The sequence below is a fragment of the Vipera ursinii genome (genome assembly GCF_947247035.1).
Source record: "Vipera ursinii genome assembly, chromosome: 3".
In the NCBI taxonomy this organism is placed as follows: domain Eukaryota; kingdom Metazoa; phylum Chordata; class Lepidosauria; order Squamata; family Viperidae; genus Vipera; species Vipera ursinii.
Window position 1 is genome coordinate 200,503,762 of NC_139516.1, and position 20,847 is coordinate 200,524,608.

Consider the following 20,847-nt stretch of genomic DNA (forward strand, 5'->3'; position numbering starts at 1 on the left):
AATAATAGATAAGATTAAAAATAAATAAATAAATAAACCCTGTAAATCGTGATATGTCAACTTGTATCCAATAGGGGGCATCAGTATCCATCCAATAAGCAGAACCAAAATGTTTGCAAAGAATGCAGATTTCTCATTTAAAAATGTTCTGTGCAACCAGAAAACCAAACTGAATGATGTCCCAATTAGAAAAGCTAGGATGATTTAATCTGTAAAAGCAGCTGCACTCCATAGGTTTATATATATTTTGCAGTCAGGACTCCAGTATAAATAGGTAAAACATTCTCGCATCCAGTTTTCTGTTTCAGACAACTAGCTGAAATGCTAACCCAGTGTTTACAATTTCATTTGCCCTTCATGGAAAAAGGCATTTACTGGTATGTAATACCTAAGTAAGAATAAAATAATTTACCAGTAAACAGTAGAAAACAAGCAACCTTTTATTATTTCAAACATATTTAAATTCAGAAGATATCAAATATTTCATAATTATATACAAATGTCCAGGTGAGAATTTCATCTATCTTTAGATGGTGAATCAGTTTATATCTAAGTATGTACCTAAACCCATACAACCAGGTGAATCATGATTCTGTTACTCATGTTTTAACATGCTCGATGAACACGTTTACAGGGGGCCTTTTGCCCAGGTTCGCCTGGTGCGCCAGTTGCGGCCCTATCTGGACCGAGATGCTCTACGCACAGTCACTCATGCGCTTGTGACCTCCCGGTTAGACTACTGCAACGCTCTCTACATGGGGCTGCCCTTGAAGACCACTCGGAGGCTTCAGCTGGTGCAGAATGCGGTCGTGCGAGTTGTGATGGGAGTCTCCGATACTCCCGTGTAACACCTCTTCTCCGCGAGCTGCATTGGCTTCCAGTTGCCCTCAGGGTGAGATTCAAGGTGCTGGTGATGACCTATAAAGCCCTAAATGGCATGGGCCCGGATTATCTTAGGGAGCACCTGCTGCCAGCATCAACTTCCCATCGTCCTATGCGCTCCCATAGGGCCTCCTTAGGGTGCCGCCGGTCAGGGAATGCCGGCGGGTGATCCCCAGAGGGAGGGCATTCTCTGTGGGTGCGCCTGCCCTTTGGAATGATCCCCCGACCTATGCTCATTTTGCCGGGACCTGAAAACCTGGCTTTTCGATCTATCTGGCCTGGACTGAGGGGGTTTTTAGTTTCAAGTTTTTAACATTGTTTTATTGTTGGGCTATTAATTAATTTAATTCTTTTTAATTCTATTTTTTATTTTAATTTTATATTGTCTTTTAAATATTGTCCTGTAAACCGCCCTGAGTCCTTCGGGAATAGGGCGGTATAGAAAACTAAATAAATAAATAAATAAATAAATAAATACTGTGATTAATCCAATACTGCCAGCACTTTCTCCTTAATTCTGTATTAGATGCAGTCTCGTTTTCCTAATTATTTGCTGGCATTTCATAAATTTTTCATGATGTAGATCTCCTACTAATGAAGAAAAACACAACACCAACCCAATCAGATGAGAGTCAATGGCGGGTAAAAGATGTCCCTACCTTTACACACTGAGAATACATTTGGGGGGAAAAATAATGATCATATTTTCCCTGAAGGACAAATATTTCTAGAAGTGGTTCCTTATTAAGTAACATTTCACAATACTAAATTTTCAGAAAATTATGAAAATCTAGCTTTCCCTGTTTTAAGCTTCCTCAAGGTCAAATAACCACAGAAATCTTGCTTAGGGTTATTGCATTCAGACTAATCAACATTTTCCCAGCAGCGTCATTCCTGTACTTCCGACACTGAATGGCTTTCCCAGTCAAAACAGATTTTGAATAACTTGGGAGTTCCGGTGCTGTGGAAATGGGGAACTTTGATTTCTCTACAGCCAAGAAACAATCTAATATATTTAACCAGGAACTTAGAAGAGCTTGTAATTAAATAAAGCTTAATTAGCTGTGGCTAATCATTGAGTGACTTGCGGCCAGTCACATTCTCTCAGTCAAACCTATCTCATGGAATTTCTTGTTTGAAAAAAATTAGTGTGATATGGACACTACCTCAAGCATCTAGAAGAAAGTTATGACACAGATTTAACACTTATATAAACTGAACAAATGCAGAGCTGATATGCTTGACACCCACCCACTAAGAATAAAGGTTGACTTTATAAGGAACCACTTCTGGAAATGGGTTCACATTGATTCTTCAGGGAAAATATAATAATTACTGCCTCTTAATTTTTCCCCCCAATGCATTCTCTCAGCATGTAAAGGTAAGGACATCTTTTGTCTGTCACTGATACTAGTGTGAGTATCTAATGTCCCTCAGTTCAGATTTGATTTTGATCTATACTGCATGAAATTTGAGGCAATGTAAAGAAATGTGGGTATAATTCTTGCAAAAGCCAAACATTTTGAAGTCCTTATTGGTAATCAGAAATCTGAATAAGGAAGAATAATACGGTTATAGTATTTCTCTTTCCTCTCCTTTGGGGTCCTTTTGCAAAGAATTAAGGGAGAAAAGAAGAAAAGTCATCGGACAAGATGAATGAGATTCCCTCCAGTATATGAGGAGTCTGCTTTTACCCATCAACTTCGGAGTCGCTCTCTTCAGCCTTCCGTGGTAGCCTTTTAATGCTAATGATTAGGTCAACACTAAGCAACTGCGCGGCACACTGAAGCACAGAAGCTACTAAGTGGTACTTGCAAGACACTGATTCTAGAAGCTTTTGATCTGGCAGAAGCTGCTGATTACTTTTGAGGGCATTGGTAACTTGAAGACAGAGCCGAGGAAAGGCATTCCTTTTTTGAGTCATGCAGAGTGTTTTTGGAATACTTAGCAATACATCAGCAATTATGGAACAAATGATGGATGTATTTGATGACTGGCATTGTTTTGCGTAGTTAGATAGATAGTAATGTAACAGAATTTCAAAGAGCCCTCCTACTGGCAAAACTGTTCCCGATTCTATGTAAGAGTCAGAATAACTCTGATTACCCCTTTTATCCTTCTCATCATATTTAAGAAGCCTGGCACGATTGACTGTGCCAGCTTGCAGCTGTACATTTTTATCAACTGTATTATAAGCAGGCTGATTATCTTCGAGACGTTCGGTCTCAGTCATTTGCAACCTTTCTTTTTGAAATGTCGGTTTTAAAGAAGTCGTTTGACAGCCAATTAACTCATCATCCTTTTTCTGGAATAATGAGCTCTTAATACCAGGCATCAAATCAACAGAAGGCACGACTATGGTTGAAGAATTGTAACTGGATGAATGGAGTAACTTTTCATCTGCCACAGAAAAAGATGCAGAGTGTTCCTCCATTTTAAGCCCACAAGGTGTAAGGTGCTTGGTGTTGGTTTGAGGTTTTCTCCAATCATTGCGTTCCTGAAATGACAGCTGATGGGGAGATAAATGTTGCTGAGTTTTATTTAGACTATTCAAAAGACAGTGATTTTCCAATTCCGAGTCACAGTTCTGAGACAGATGAACTGCTGTAAACATTTGTTGTAGCATTTTGAATGCTTCACAAAAAGCAGAAGCGTGTTGCTCCGTAACTCCATGTACTGGTCCACAGAGAATCACACAATGAAGCTGGATGGCAGAGGTTTTGGCAAAGCCAATGTGAACAAACCTTTTGGTCCCAAAATGGAAAGGCTGGCAAAATTTTGCTACAGCTGTTTGAGTGATTTCACTGTTAATATCATCCAAAGATGGTTTGAAAGGTGAAATTCCAGTAATCTTGCAAATAAGAGAGATTTCCTCTATTAACAAGCAATCTACAATAGATATGCCATTATTTTTTGCATAGTGATAAACAATAGCATGCTGTTTTACACCTGATAGTATTACTTTGATGTCATTGTCTTGCAAGTGCTGTAGAAGAGTTTCGGTTCTTTTTGTAATCCAGGTTTCTGATGCCTTGAATTGACCTTCTGCTGTTATGACAACTTCTATACCCAACTCAGATACAGAGGAATGAATAGGTTCTGTTATTATTACAATTCTTTTATCACCATCTGCAGGACAGTATACTGCAAATTCTCTGTGAAGTAGTAAGCCATCTAGGATCCTGGAATCCGAAAAAGGAAGGCCTGCCACAGTGGTATGCAGTTCTGCAAAACGTTCATTCACCAAGTATAATGCCTCATTCTGCTTTTTACCAGCTGTAACTTTGAAGTAGAAATCACATGCCAAAGGAGTTAGGAACTTTTGTCTATTAGTTCCTACTTTCCCACAAAAATAAGGTTCTAACATTAACTCCATACTCCGTCTTACATCTGAATCAGAAGCAGAAAAGATTGACCAAAAATGTTTCTTAAGGTCCCATGTCATTATATGGTCCAGGATGTTTGTTTGAATCTTTGCAAGAAACTGGGAAATGTGTTTCAAATTGCAGTATTTTCCTTGTTCTCTTTTATTAAGTTTTTCAAATTGTTGTAGTAAATCAGAGAGCAGAATGATAAATGTTTTAGCGCCATCTCCAAATAAATTGCAGTGTGTAGAAATACATGCTATCATAATTCTGTTGAAACCAAAGAAGAAACCAGTTGTTAACTTACAAAACTTTATTTCAAACATCTGAAATATCTAAAATTCTCCAATTTCAACCCCAAGAGAGTTTTCGACAAGACCCACATATATCTATAAACGATTGTTAAACACAATTATCTTGTTTACATATGAATCTTCATGCTATGATCTCATGCACAAGCTGAAATTAATCTCTTCTAAGCATATCTGTCTTTGAAAAGATTGATTTGTTTGGAACTAGCAAGAGACTAAGCAGAAAAACAGATCTTGGGGAATTGTTGAATAATTAAATGAGAATTTAAATATGAGATTTCATTCAAGATAGCAGGGAGGGATTGGGAAAGCAGGGAATCAAATATTTGGAAATACTTATTAGCATTCCTTGGAAAGCATGATTTCCTTCATTGCTTTAGTTAAGCAACATACGCAGCCCAAAGGGTTTTACCTCTGTTCTGGTAGGAAGAAATGATAGCATCAGTCCCAATACTGTGAAGTCCTCAATCTAACATATAATGCACAAGAGGGATTTTGTCCAGCTTTAACTCATGTTCCAGTTGCAGGCATTTCCAAGTCTTTGAACAGCTTCAAAAATGCTAATGTGGTAAATTAGTTGTTTTTTTTAATTAAATTTCATTTTTGATGTGCGCCATTGTGCCCACAGTAAAAAAAATGACAATAAAGATTATCTTATCTACTATAATACATTAATTTCTGTTATTAATATTTGCATATTACCCAAAGCCCTATGGAATTAAGTGTGCTATATAATTTATATTAAGAAAATAAATAAATAATACTATATACTGGTAGTATGACATTGTGTTAAGAAAATACTTTCTATATTAGCCCAGTTGCTTGACAGTGAGAAAGCATATAAATTTAATAAATAAATAAATTCATACACACATACATTTGGAGTATTTTGCTTTAGTTAAAAAATGATTAAGAAAAAAATAGCAAGTTTTTATAATTTTTGCCTTACGCAAGCCTGAAATTATAGGTAGTAGTTACAGCTCATATTAAGCTTCCTCCATGAGACAAGGTCAAGTTCTGCCTTGTAAGTAGAGATGGTGAAATGACTTTTCTGTCAGCTCAATCTTTGGAGCTGGGTCTTGTGTGACAACCTTGTCCATTCCTGCTTTTGAGCAGGAAAGATTAGTTTGTGTGAAAGCATGTTAGTGCCTTTTACCATATAGTATCAATTTCCATCTTTCCTTGTCTTTGGAGGCAGAATAATGTATGTTAGATCTAAGTATCTCCACAGGAGGGGTAAATATTAAAATTTAATAAAGAATTGTCAAGTCCTTGATGCTCAGAACTTGTTGATTATTCGCAGACTTTTATTGCCCAACTAGATAACATCATGACTGCTGGTGATTCAGCTTTGAACTACATATATTCTCTTCTATTAATATAAAAACAGAAAGGATTTGTTGAAAATATTCTTTTCTCATCAGTGGAAAGCGTTAACCAGGGCTTTTTTTCTCATAGAACGCTCAGAACGGAGTTCCGGCACCTTTTTTGGATGGAACCTTGTAGGGTAAGCAAGGCGGGTTGTATGACATGTGTGAGTTCTGGCACCTTTTTCTTTTACAAAAAAAAAAGCACTGGCGTTAACAAATATGGAATATAAATTAATAAAAGAAATAAATATATTACTAGGTACATTTATTAATCCTATTTTACTACTGTGATTGTATAAGTTTATGGCTTTGTATATATTTTATGATTGGAGCAGCACAGGACCAGTGTAAAAATGAATGAATGATGCTCAAACAAGACACTAAATGTGAACTCCTAGCTCACACAGCATATTGATCGTGATTCACTTAATCAGTTTACTCAGCCCAAATTTCTAGGTTTGCATGGCATAATCTTATTTGAATCTGCTTCATTAACCAGGTTCAATCACATAAAAATAAGTTTCATAAGGAATATAAATATAGTGTACTTTAATATATGCTTGGGTTGTATAATAAAAATGATCCCTGTGTGACTGAAAATGATCAAAGAAGCAGATTCAATCAATAGGCAAACATTTCATTTGCATGGCATGAGATTTAATCTAATCCCAGGTTTGCATCACAGGAGAGGATAAAATATGGTTGGCTCATGGTCCAGAACTCAGCTGAAACTAAAATAACAATACTGCAAAAAATTATTTATCTGGTTTTGGCTTAACTATAATCATTTATAAATCATGATTTGTGATACGAAGTGTAGGGGAAACAAGGGCTTGGCACCTACATGACCTTCAGGTGCTACACATTTCAAAGCAGGATGAGGGAAGAGCAATTTTCCTGCTCCACTTTCAATGCCACCGGGCTTAGTATCCTTCTGTACAATCTCTGATGGTTCAGAATTGGGGACACTGTCTTACAGTTGCTCTTCTCCTCCTTGAAGGTGCAGTTACACTCAAAGGAGGGACTATCTCCTCCCAAATTCAGCTATTGTTTGCTGAGATGGCAAGTCTTGCAAGGAGGGCTTTTTCAGTTGCATGTAGTATGCCGATGCTGGCCATTTTTGGATCGGAAAGCCTTGCTCACAAACTCTCACACGCTAATCATTTCCCAATTGGATAACAATAGTGCGCTCTATATAGAGGTGCCCATGAAGAACATTTGGAGGTAGTAGTGCAGAATGCAGCAGCCCAAGCAGTGAAGGGAGATACCTGGCATCTTCCACTGGTTGAATCATGGCTTCCAGGACCACTCCGATGGTCCTAGGTAGCTCTGGCCTGATCATTTAACCCACCATGGGTATTCTCTGGATCAACTCTCTCCAGGCCCCATCCTTACTCAACTGCCCTTTGATGGAACCTTTTTCTATATTTTTTTCCCCACACTTTCCAACTCCCTTCCTGAAAAAAATCAGATCTTGGTTGATCTCCGAGCTTGGCGATTAGGCTGCAAACGTTGGCCAGGCTCAGAGATCAAAATCAACAGCCTAAACACCTTCACCAAGCTCAAGAGATCTAACTACCAACCCAAGCTACAGTACTAATTTTCAAACACCTCTCAAAATCAGATCTTTCCTAACCCTCCTGAGCTTTGGGAAATCCTACGAAGCCTTTCTGGAGGTTGACATCCTATGCCTGAAGGTGAGGTTCACCACTGCATGGCTTTTGTACTAAATGGCTTTGATCCCGGTTTCGTACTTGTTGATTTTGATATTTTTATGCACGTTTGGGGTTTTATGTTCCCTGTGGGTGTTACAACATTGTATTCTATTTTCGGATGAGACCGTTAGCTTCAGGATTGGACGATCTATCAATGGAACAGGAAAATCAATAATAATAATAATAATAATAATAATAATAATAATAATAATAATAATAATAATAATAATAATAATAATAAAATTACTGCTAAGCTTGTAAGCTGCCCTGAGTCTTCAGAGAAGGGCGGGATATAAAATGGAATTAAAATAAATAAAAAATAAAATAAAAAGCCTCGCTGTCTCTTGTTGCCCTTATACCAGGGGTCTTCAAACTTGACCCTTTTATGACTCGTGGACTTCAACTCCCAGAATTCCTCAGCCAGGCATGCTGGCTGAGGAATTCTGGGAGTTGAAGTCCATGTGTCATAAAAGGGCCGAGTTTGAAGACCCTTGCCTTATATCAGGGGTCTTCAAACTTGGCCCTTTTATGACTTGTGGACTTCAACTCCCAGAATTCCTCAGCCAGTCTGGCTGAGGAATTCTGGGAGTTGAAGTCCACAAGTCATAAAAGGGCCAAGTTTGAAGACCCCTGCCTTATACGATCAGCCAAGCCCCGGGCCAGCCTTTCCGCTCCCCCGCAGGCCGCAAAGCGACCTAGGCCACAAGTTCGACCCGAAAGCGGCTACCTGGCCGTTGGCGAGTCCACATTCAGGGCCTCCAGCACACGCCGTCCGTCTCGGGAAAGCAGGACCTCTCCCGTGGGGCGGGTGAGCAGCACCTGTCCTCCGTGGGGGCCGAGAGACCCGCGGACCACCGCCGCAAGGGCCGCGGCCTCCTGAACCAAGCGGCCCAGCTCCAAGCGCACCGCGGTCGCCATGGAAACCACGCACGGCCGGAGCTGGCCTAGAAACAGAGAACGGCCGATAGTGGCGTCACCACCGTCCGCGCTCGCGATTGGCGGGACATGGAACCGTTCGGCGGAGTTGATTGGTGGAACTTAAAACTCTCCCCCCCCCCCGTTTAATTCGCCTGAGCGACTCTCCTCGTGCGTGAAGCCAGCGACGGTCCTCTTCCCCTTTCTCTGGAATAACGTTGCGGGGGGGGGAAGGTTTTCCTTTACATATTCACAGGAGCCTAGTTTTCGAGAATGGCTTCAGTACACATCTATCCTTCAGAACACTGGTTCTCTTTTCTCTCCACCCCCCTCAGTTCCTCTACAGCAGGGGTCTTCAAACTTGGCCCTTTTATGACTTGTGGACTTCAACTCCCAGAATTCCTCAGCCAGCTTTGCTGGCTGAGGAATTCTGGGAGTTGAAGTCCACAAGTCATAAAAGGGCCAAGTTTGAAGACCCCTGCTCTACAATGATATTGTGGGAAGACATCTTTTTAAGAAATCCCGAAATATCCTCAGCCGGTTCTCAGAGGAGCGTATTCTCACACACACCCCGCTCCTCCCCTGAAGGTCAAAAAGCTCTTCGAGGGACTTCATTCTCCTCACGAGAGGGGATGCCGACCGCGACGCTCCGTTCCTATGACGACGAGCAAATTCCCCGCTCGCGCGCTCGACGTCACATCGCACTAGGCGCCTGTGGAACGGTTAACCCCGCCTCTCTCCCCTTCCGATTGGCCCGAGCTTCATAAGGCCATCTCGGCCTAGCGCCACCGATTGGCCAGCTGGGGCTGAGCCGCCAGGAGCGCGCTGTGCCGGGGGGGGGGGGCTTGGAAAGACGCGAGTCATTAGCATAAACTCCTCCCCCTTCTCATATGGCCTCCGCGCTGCCCCCCCCTCCCTCCTTTCCCGTCGCCTCAGAGCGCTCCTCGCCGGCTTCTCCTCGAGCATCCTCGGCCGCCCGGCGCACCTTCGGCGCGGTGGGAGCCTGAGCGAGCCCCGCGGCTTCCAGGCAAGCGGCGTCGGGTCCTCCCGGAGGAAGACGAGCCCTGAAGGGGACCCAGAGCTTCTCCTCCCGTTTGGGGACGCGGGGAGGGGGGCAACCTCGAGCAACGAACGGAAAGGAAGACGCGAATCGCCTTTTCTGCTTGTCCCGTTTGGCTTTTGGGGCCGAATCGGAAACGAGGCGGGGTGTGTGTGTGTGTGTGTGTGTGTGTGTGTGTGAGAACCCCCCCCCCTCCCCTCATCCCATCTTCTCCCTCAGTCTTCGGCTACAGATGTAGGTATTTTAAAGCAGCGTTTTCCAACCTTAGGAACTTGAAGATGCGTGGACTTCAACTCCCAGAATTCCCCAGCCAGCTATGCTGGCTGGGGAATTCTGGGAGTTGAAGTCCACGCATCTTCAAGTTCCTAAGGTTGGGAAACGCTGTTTTAAAGCCTCTGCCTGGCTGGGTCAAGTGCGGGCTTTTTTTTTAATTTTTATTTATTTTTATTTTAATCCCATTTATATCCCGCCCTTCTCCGAAGACTCAGGGCGGCTTACAATCTAAGAAGCACAAATCAATGTGCTTAGCAATAGCCTTCATTCTATGTATATGCCTGCTTATTAGGGCTTTCACACACACCCCAAGCGGCATTATTACAAAGTCAGCTTAATTGCCCCCAACAATCTGGGTCCTCATTTTACCTACCTCAGAAGGATGGAAGGCTGAGTCAACCTTGAGCCTGGTGGGATGCGAACTTGCACTTTGCTTCCTATCCATTCCTATAAATGCCGGGCTTGCTCATCCACCCCCCCACCCCCTCACACACACACACACTCCCCCCTTCAGCTTTGGACTACCTTTCCATCATCCCCAGCCCTCGTGGTCAGGAACCTGGATGGGACCAGCCCCGGGAGGGGGGGGGAGACTGATGGAATATAAACTGAGGCTTTCCATCTGGGCTAGAGGGCTGGCCTCACCCGGTTTGAATGACAGCTGTTCTTTTGTTTGTTTGTTTGTTTGTTTGTTTGTTTAAATCGAATCTCTGTTTTTGTTTCAGGATCTTGTGAAGCATTTAGAAAGAAGGAAGGGAGAAAAAACAACAACCCCGTCATGATGGACTGCAACACTTTTCTCAGGCTGGCTTGACTGGATGTTTGACTTTCTTAAAACACCCACAGGGACAGGCAGGTTATTTTAGCTGCCACTCTTGGTGAACGAAGGATCAAGCGCCCGAAAATTTATACATAAAGGTGCATCCATTATTTTGACAGAGTATCTGCACTTAGATATTAGGTTTTTTTCTGACCAAAAAGGAATTTTGAATCAAATGTGTGGTACTTTACTGAAGTTTATGGACATAGGCGAAGGCATTTTGAGAAAACGTGGCAGGAGAAGTTTCCAGCTTATATTTATGCTGTGCAATAAACGCCTACAGTGTTCTTGTTAAGCCAAACTAGTGATCCTTGAAAGCTGTGTTTGCTCAAACTATCCTTTGATTTCTGAAATGGTAGAAGAACCTTCTTTATTCTTAAAGCAAGCATGAAAAACTGTATTTGACAGTATTCTTCATAGCCTCTGCTAAAACAAATGTTGGAAACCTGTGCCCTGAAGGGCATATTGTAGTTTTATACAGTACATACTTACACACATTGTTACATATATTGGTTAGATTGTGGCTAGCAATCCCAAGTGGAGTAGGACAAGCTTTGTGTCACAAAGTGGTTTTTTGGGAAATACAGCTCTCCTACAAACGCCTTGAAGTTTCCAGATTGCTTTGACTCTGTGTAAGCTTTCTTATACATGCCTTTTTTATCTTTATAAAATCTTTAAACAATTTTCTACATCTTTGGACATATAAAAGCAGAGCACTCAAAATGTGGACTTTTCTGGGCATTGCTTCCTTTATCTACGTCTACAAAAAATGTGGAGATTTGCTAAGTTATGCCAACAAGGAGGTGCTCATTTCCACGCTGGTGTTTTTTTCTCTTGGCTTGATGCTCTCTTATTGGTACCGATCGTGGGGACCCCAACCGCAGAATAAGCAGCAATCTCATTGTGGAATGTTTTCCAGTTTTCTTGCTGCCTTGCCATTTGTTGGCTTTTTCTGGACTAAATCCCATGCTGATTCTACGGAGAAACTGCAGCCAAAGACTAAAAGGGTATGTTGTTTTATTTGAACAGTTTAAAAGAGAATAGTCTTACAAATTTGTGTTCGAGAAGGCTTCTCATGAATTTTATTGCAAAATTCAAATTGGAAGAACAGATTTTAGATGATTTTACTACTATAGAAGTATTCACTTATATAAAACTTATAAACTTGAAACTTTATGTTGAATTTATAGAATGTGTCTCAGCTATATGATTAGCATTTCAGATTCCAGCCAATTATTTCAGCTTGCTAGGATGAGGGCTACAGTTATAGAGTAACAGGTACATTCTTTTGAAATTTCAGTTATGTACCCAAAGCTGCTACTAGCTTACCTATTTAAATTCACTTGCAAGTAAGTCCCCTTGGTTGAATTTTACCTTGGTGCAAGGGTCCCCAACCCATGAAACCACACCTGCTCCATTCAGCGCAAACACCTCTCCATGGAACCAGTCCCTGGTGTCCAATAGGTTGGGGGCCACTGCCTTAGTGTGTTTTAAATTATCATTCAATATCATGCATTGTATCAATTCATTAAATTATGGTTACATAAACCATGTATGTCTGTGTGTGAACACAGCCAGTATTTGAAACTAAATCTAGCCAAGATTTTTCCCAATGTGATTTTCTCCGAATCAACTAGGATGACAATTCTAGGGGGAAAAATGTTTCTGGGAACTCTAGAACAGGGCTTTTCAACCTTTTCACCCATTGTACCACTTTTAGGATATGGCAGCATCCGAGTACCACCAGTCGCCTAGCAAGGTGTCAAAAACTTGATGACACCCCCCCAAAAAGGAAAAAAGTGATGAAGTACAGGTAGTCCTCGGCTTACAACAGTTTGCTTAGTGACTGTTCGAAGTTACAATAGCACTGAAAAAAGTGCCCCCCAAGCCACAGCTTAGCAAGACACCTGTCTGCTTGCCCGGCAGCACTCTTCCTCCTGTCCGAGGTTTTAATTGTTGTGAGCATTTCTGTTGAGGATTGGCAGAGGGGGTGGGGTGTGTGTTGGTTTTTATTCCCCCCCATCTGCTGGGTGGTTGCAGCAGGTTTTGGTCACTTCACATGACCCTGGGACACTGTGACCATCATAAATATGAATCAGTTGCCAAGCATCTGAATACAAGACCCTGGAGATGCTGCAACATTTCAGCTGATCGGCGCTTTTTCTGAGCTCAGCAGAAGCACCGGGATCAGCGCCGAGCTCCAGCTGATCCTGGCGCTTCCGCCGAGCCGTCTCTCGCTCAGGCTTGTGCGGTGCTGCCACCGGTTCAGCTCATTCCCCTCCCCCGCTACCACTTTTCTAGGATGGTCACGTACCACCTGCCAGGTGCCAATGTACCACAGGTGGTACCCGTACCACTGGTTGAAAAGCCCTGCTCTAGAAGTTGTCCCAACATATCTGAAGGATGGAAGAGACATGTGATTCCCACATTATTTACTTTAACGTAACCTTTCCTCAGTCTCTTGGCTTCTAATTTTCAGTGTACACTGAAATTTAATTATGGATGATGGGAATTGCAAGCTAGCCCAATTGGTTAGTGCTAGAGAAAGAGAAAGTCCCATGTGCAGGTAGTCCTTGACCTATAACCACTCATTTAGTGATGGTTCATAATTTCACCTATATAACTGATGCGGCAGCCCCATGGTCACATGATCGAAGTTTGGGCACTTGGCAACCAGCATGTATTTACGACTGTTTCAGTGTCCTGGGGGGGGGGCGGTGTCATATGATTCCTATTTGCGACCTTCTCATCTGGCTTTTGACAAAGTTAATGGGGAGAAAACCAGATTCACAAATGCTCAATTCACTTAACAGCTGCAGTGATTTGCTTAACAATTGTGCAAGAGTTGTATAATTAGCCAGGACTTAACTTGCCTACCAGTTACCATCCGATCGTAAATTGAGAACTACTTGTACTTTCACAACAGCTCTTAAGTATACCTTTGACCGAAGAATCGGTACACTCCTTCTATCTGGGATGGTCGTCCTCTTCCACCGAGCGCGCAGCTTCGGGAGGGACGCACATGGAGGGGTGAGGGAGGAAGAGGACACCCGCCTAGCCAGCCAGATCAGCCGAATCAACCCTGGCGATCAAGGGGGTGACAGATGTCGCAGCCAGATCGCCCTCACATCCAACAGCTCTAAGTGAAGAAGTCTTGGATAGCAGAGGAGAAAAAAAATACCCCTTTAAAGGCCCACAGGAGCATAGCTAGTCAGGGCTGTCAACCATGATGAATATTCAACTGGCTGTTCTTGTCTATTAATAATAATAATAATAAATAATAAACCTTTATTGTCAAAGTACAACATGTGTACATTGAGATTAGCTGAGCCTCCCCCCCCCCGTGCTCTCTCCCCCCAACACACAGTGACAACAAACCCTCCATCCCACCACACTATGTGAACCCACTACACCACACACCGGCCTCCCAAGTCAATTCTGCATAAGATTATGTCCCATTTAAAAGCCTAACAGCCCACGGATAAAAGCTATTTTTCAGCCTGTTGGTACGGCTGGCTATATTCCTATATCTCCTACCGGATTGTAGGAGAGTAAAGAGATACCGTCCAGGGTGTGAGTCATCCCTGAGAATCTTCCTCACTCTTCCAAGGCAATGAGCCCTGGCGATGTCATCCAGTCGTGTCAGGGAACAGCCCACAATGTCTTGTGCTGTGCTCACTACCCTCTGTAATACTTTCCTATCCGCAGCTGTCAGACCAGCATACCAAACCACAATACCATACGAGAGGACGCTCTCTATAGTAGACCAGTAAAAGAGGGTCATTGGCTGTTGTTCTACCCTGTTCTTCCGCAAGACCCTGAAGAAGTGAAGCCTCTGTTAGGCCTTTCTGGCCACCTGGGTTGTGTTGACTTTCCAGGTCAGATCTTCACAGAGGTAGACTCCCAGAAATTTAAAGGAGGAAACTCTCTCCACACACATTATATGGGTGTAACAGTTACTGCATTAAGAGCAACAAAACCTGTGTTCCTCATGTTTCAGCACCCTTGTAAGTCCATCTGTAACAAGCACATTTTAAAGTAAATTCAGTCAGTAAATTTGTAATTCGTGCACTCTAGCAAAATAACTTTTTATCTGAAGTGCTGAAAACTAAATACAGTATGGCAGGAAGCCATTCTTCATTGCTTTTGAATTTATGAAAAAAGTTGTATTTTTACATGCAATGTATCTATCTATTCTACCACTGGTTGTCCTTGTTGCAGCCACTTGTATTTTGAGTGTGCCAGTACACTGTACGTAGTTCTAATTGGTGAATGGGCAAAAAAATAAATGTTCGCTTTCTAAGTTGTGTTTGGTGAAAGGTACTGGCTAGATGGAACAGTGTCAATACTTGGGAGTAAATGACTTTGCTTGCATATGTGATACATTAACCAGATGTGTCAAATTGATTGGTGCTGTGCTCTTACCATTAGCAGGGAATGGTGCATTGGTATGTTTAAACCTGGTGATCTAGTTTGCTCTGTCTTAGTAAAAAGTTATACAAGTAGACCTTGACCTACAACCATAAGTTCAGTGACTGTTCCATAATGTTTAAAAGTGGGAAGGTCCTGAGAGTGAAATGTTTAAGAAATACTGATTTAGAAAATGTGGAATAAAGCAAAGAGGCTTGAATTTGATTGCTGAGTGTGATAAGTGTTTATATGATGGAAATAAAGTGTGCTTGAAAATGAAGGAAATGCTTAGCAAATGGTTTGATCCTGAGCAGGCAAAAAACAAAAAACAAGGATGTATGATGGTCCCTTGGGCATTTAATATATTTATCAGTTAAGTTTAAGAAAACCTTATGATGTTAGAACTATCCTGGTTGAGAACATGAGGATACATGAATTTTGCTATGTAAATAATGCCATGTTGTTGACTGAGAAGCTGAATGATTTATAGCCCATTTGAGATAGAGTCGGTGATAGATAAGAAGTACAGATTTGAAAATTAATGGCAGATAATTGTGCTTGACAGCAAAAACAGTGAGTCATTGCAAGCTATACACAAATTATAAACAATAGAACAAAACGAAGATCCGTTAGAGAAGTGAAGTTTAGGGAAAAAAACAGGAGGCAGTGTACAATGTTGCTTATGGCTTTGATGGAAGCAAAGGTGGTTTGCAAGATAAAAAGTAGAGGCTTAGTGAATGGCAATGTAAACCAGTTTTAGCTGGAGGTCCTTTTATTATCTTAAGCCTTTACTTCCTTTGACTTACTGTTGCTTATTCCTTGTTCTGTTCCAGCCTACCACCGGCCCTGTTGGAATGTCAGGGACAACCCCTTTTTATAAACAATAGGCTGGAACTAATCCAACGAAATTTATTTGCAAAAGCTAAACGAAAAAGTTCAAACGAAATTTAAAGAAATACAGACCAAGGCTTTATCAGAAGCTCTTCAAACTGTTGCCTTCAGCAACCAGCACCTCCCACACATTCCCCTTTTAAACAGCAGTCTGAAGGCGTGGCTTCTCATTGCCTTCTCCCGAGTTGCCTCATTGCTTTCCTTTGCTCAGTTCTGCTGGATTGCCTCCTGCTCCTAGCGTCCCTGAACAGAGCCAGCTGTGGATTGTCTTCTTTCAGTCTTTCAGGCTCACACAGCTGGGTCTGAGGAGGAACAAGACGGGAGGGGCCTGGCTGAGAGTTCTGCGGTGCATCAGAACCTTCCTCTGACACCAAAGGCTCTCCAAACCCCTCCTCCTCCTCCTCCTCTTCAGAATTGTCTGACTCAGCTGCCGAAACCACAGGCTGACGCTGAATCACAACACTATCCCGCACTTACTGTTGCTTATTCCTTTTCTTCAGTCTGCCCAACATTGCTTATTTGCATGGGAATAGCCCAAGTACTATTTATGTAACTGCATTGGTTTGAGGAAATAGAGTCTCATAGGAAGAAATATTTGCAAGATACACCCGGTAATATGTTAGAATTCTGATGTAACCAGTTTACCTAGACTTTGAAATAGAAATGTCTGACAAAACAGTATTTGGAATTATCTGAAGCAATCTACTAATCTGATGGCAGATATTCGAAACTTGAAGAGACCAGACTATGCTGTTGTACCGGTGTTCTGAAAAATCTTAATTCCTGACCCTTGAATTGTGAGTGTTCAAAATCAGGGACTTCTGGATTTCTCATATTTCATCCTATTTCTTGGCACTCAAATGCCAGAATGGCCTTACATGTGCAGTGATGTGGTCCTGCAAATGCTGCATTTAGATCAGAGGTCCCGAACTCTTGGGTCACCAGGGACTGGTTCTGTGGAGAGAGGTTTTTCCATAGACTGGAGGGGGCATGGTTTTGTGTGCTGCCTGTATCTTGTGGATGGGGCTTTGCTTGTTTGTGCGGACCGGTTGCTGGCATGCTGCGGCCCGGTACCAGTCCATGGACCGGGGTTTGGGGAACCCTGATTTAGATACTTGCCTCTTTTTATCTGATGCAGGTGCATAAGTCCTTAGGTTGTGGGGTAGATACAATGGTTATCCAAATGTGTTGTGTCCAAAATACCCCTCAAATACAGTTGCTAAGTGTGACATAGAATTTAGATTGCTTTAAACTGACTATTACTACAGTTGTCCTGGAAGCACCAAAGCACTTCTGGATTGTGAAAGGATTGAATGGTTGCCTGGGGGATGCCCAGTTGGGGGTTCCTTTCATGTGGTCGTTAAGTTGTTTCGGCAAAGTGGTATCCATCTGTCTACTCATAGTCACTCACTTTCAAACTGCTGGGTTGGCAGGAGCTGGAGCATGATGTCACCCCGTCTCACGACAGCAACCAAGTCTCAGACCCCAGCCCTGCCAATCGCCAGCCGAGCGTCCTAACCATATGAGCCACTGCGCTCCTACCGAGTGTCGCTAAATCTGCTCCATATTGTATGGCAATTGTACCAGCCTAAGTGCCTTTAATTGGCTCCAGGCGGTGATATCTGCCTCCTTAAGTGAAGGTTGTTTCCCCTCCGCATTGAAAGAAGCGGTGGTGAGACCCCTCCTTAAGTAACCTACCTTGGACCCAGCTATATTAAACAACTTTCGTCCGGTCTCCAACCTTCGCTTCCTTGCCAAGGTTGTTGAGAGTGTGGTGGCGCATCAGCTCCCTTCGGTTCTGGAAGAAACTGACTATCTGGACCCGTACCAATCGGGTTTCAGGCCCGGACACAGCACGGAGACGGCATTGGTCGCTCTGGTAAATGATCTCTGGAGAGCTCGGGACAGAGGTTGTTCCTCTGTCCTAGTCCTACTAGATCTCTCAGCGGCTTTCGATACCATCGACCATGGTATCTTGCTGCATTGTCTCAGAGGATTGGGAGTGGGAGGCACGGTTCTTCAGTGGTTCTCCTCCTATCTCATGGGACGTTCGCAGTCGGTATTGACAGGGGGGCAGAGGTCGAGCTCGAGACCTCTGACTTGTGGAGTTCCTCAGGGTTCGGTCCTCTCGCCTCTCCTGTTCAACATCTACATGAAACCGCTGGGAGAGATCATTTGTGGTTTTGGAGTAGGGTATCATCAATACGCTAATGATACCCAGCTTTTTATTTCGACCCCAAACCACCTCAGTGATGCCCTCGATGTGATGTCCCGTTGCCTGGAAGCAGTTCGGGTCTGGATGGGGAAGAACAGGCTTCAACTCAACCCTGACAAGACTGAGTGGCTGTACGTACCGGCATCTCAGGATACTCAGAACATTCCATCTCTTTCTATAGGGGGTAAGTTATTACCCCCCGTAGATAGGGCCCGTAACTTGGGAGTCCTCCTAGACTCACAGCTTTCTTTGGAAGACCACATAATAGCTGTGACTAGGGGAGCCTTTGCCCAGGTTCGCCTGGTGCGCCAATTACGGCCCTATCTGGACCGGGATGCCCTGCGTACAGTCACTCATGCGCTCGTGACCTCTCGTTTAGATTACTGCAATGCTCTATACATGGGGCTGCCCTTGAGGACCACTCGGAGGCTCCAACTGGTACAGAATGCAGCTGCGAGAGTTGCATTGGGAGCCTCCCGATACTCCCATGTTACACCTCTACTCCGTGAGCTGCATTGGCTCCCAGTTATCCTCCGGGTGAGATTCAAGGTGCTTGTAATGGTTTTCAAAGCCCTACATGGCATGGGTCCGGAGTACCTTGGGAATCATCTGCTGCCGGCATCAACTTCCCTCCGCCCGGTACGCTCCCACAGAGAGGGCCTCCTAAGGGTGCTACCGTTCGGAGAATGTCGCTTGGTGGCTCCCAGGGGGAGAGCGTTTTCTGTGGGCGCGCCTGACCTATGGAACCATTTACCGGTTGAGCTCTGGATGGCTCCCGACCTTCACTCCTTCCGACGCGATCTAAAAACACATCTATTTAAGCAATCCGGTCTGGTCTGACGGGTTTAATTTTAATTGTGGTTTTAATTTATCCTCTACATTTGGGCAATAGGGCTTAATTTATTTTCAATTTTCTGTATTTCTGCATTTTGACATTTATGTCACTGTTCACCGCCCTGAGTCCTTAGGGAGAAGGGCGGTATACAAATCAAATCAATCAATCAATAAATAAATAAATACATTTGTCTTCTTTCTGACTTAGGATATAAGAGGTGTCATTCCTTCACCTGACAATAGAACAGAAACGGATTCAGCTTCAACAGCCACTGTTCAATCTGATCCAGAAGTGATTATTGTGGGAGCTGGTGTCCTTGGCTCTGCTCTGGCAGCGGTGCTGGCCCGGGATGGAAGGAAAGTGACGATCCTTGAGCGAGATCTGAAGGAACCTGATAGGATTGTTGGAGAATTCTTACAGCCAGGAGGTTATAACACTCTAAAAGATCTGGGCCTTCAAGGTACATTACCTTTGCTAAAAAACACTTCTTTCATTCACAGATGTGGGAATAATGCTTTAACTGCAAGTTTTTGAAACTCAACTCGACAGCCTGATTGTCAGCTTTTCTATCTCTGCCTTGTATTCTTCTAATTACAGGTAGTCCTCAACTTAATGACCACAATTAAGCCCAAAATGTCTGTTGCTGAGACCTTTATTAAGTGAGTTTTGCCCCATTTTACAACTTTTCTTGCCCTGCACTTGTTAAGTAACATAATTATTAAGTGAATTTGGCTTCCCTCTTGATTTTGCTTGTCAGAAGGTTGCAAAAGTTGACTACATGACCCTGGCACACTGCAACTGTCATAAAATATGAGTCAGTTGCCAAATGTGTGAATTTTGATCACATGACCACGGGAATGCTGCAGCGGTCATAAGTGTGAAAAATGGTCATAAGTCACTTTTTCAGTGTGTTGCCACACTTTGCAATCACTAAACGAACTCTTGTACGTCAAGGACTACCTGTATTATAAAAGCCAGAAAACAAATAATACCAATAAAACTTCTTCTCTGGGTTCTTTGTCCTGTGAACCAAAAACAATTGTACAGCCTAGCTTGCTTGCCTTAAATCAGACATGTCAAACACAAGGCCCGGGGGCCGAATCCGGCCCGCGAAGTGGTTTTGTGTGGCCCGCAAAGCCATCCTGGAAACAGTGAGGGAACGGCCCCCACTGCCTTGGCCCAGAGACCCCCCTCCTGCCAGAGACCCTCAGATCTGTCCCACTCCTGCCCAGGCCCCCATAGGCACCCTTGATGCGAACGATGTAGAGCTGGCCACGCCCACCCAGTAGGCCATACGCACTCTAGCCACGCCCACCCAGTAGGCCACACCCACCCTGGCCACACCCACCCGGCCCCCTAAGGGCAACCTTAATGCTGATGTGGCCCTCAATGAAATTGAGTTTGACACCCCTGCCTTAAATTCATGGCTCAGAATTAACATTGAAAAAAGAAAAAAAATAATAAGATGAAAACCCAAGATAGAGAAATCTTTTGACAGAGGAAAGTTTTTTTAGCTAGAAGGGAAGAAACATGGTTGAAGTTGTGGTTGACATTGGTTGTCGGATATTGCCCTTAGTGCAGATAAGAAAAATGTGTGATTTTTGTACCTGAACAGAGTGAATAGAGTTTTATTCATGTTTTTCCTGCCTCATTCGGGAACATTTACCTATAAATATTTAGATAAACCTTCCCTGACATCTTTTCTATGCTGTTTCCCCATGATATTGTCTTATTCCCTGGGCACCACTGACATAGTTTAAGTGACCTTTAGCTATACAAGTGTTA

General features: G+C 43.1%; 2 protein-coding genes across 4 annotated transcripts in view; one reads left to right on the forward strand and one right to left on the reverse strand.

Moving 5' to 3' along the window:
* Positions 1–427: 427 nt before the first annotated feature.
* Positions 428–8,561, reverse strand: BBS10 (Bardet-Biedl syndrome 10; the record flags this gene model as incomplete). The annotated part of the gene is made up of 2 exons (XM_083361161.1): positions 428–4,517; positions 8,371–8,561. 2 exons carry the CDS (start codon positions 8,559–8,561, stop codon positions 2,573–2,575), a joined length of 2,136 nt encoding a protein of 711 aa, XP_083217287.1. The 3' UTR covers positions 428–2,572.
* A 927-nt stretch (positions 8,562–9,488) lies between these two features.
* The window catches only part of SQLE (squalene epoxidase), a 29,569-nt gene continuing 18,210 nt past the window's right edge, over positions 9,489–20,847 (forward strand). Inside the window, exons 1-3 of one of the 3 annotated variants that reach the window (XM_083360557.1) lie at positions 9,489–9,585; positions 10,617–11,718; positions 19,270–19,522. In XM_083360557.1, coding sequence (XP_083216683.1) covers positions 11,434–11,718; positions 19,270–19,522 — 538 coding nt within the window. In that variant the 5' untranslated portion in view covers positions 9,489–9,585; positions 10,617–11,433. Of the gene's footprint in view, positions 9,765–9,822; positions 9,853–10,616; positions 11,719–19,269; positions 19,523–20,847 lie in introns of those variants that run through there. The other 2 variants (XM_083360556.1, XM_083360558.1) reach the window with 2 other exon arrangements.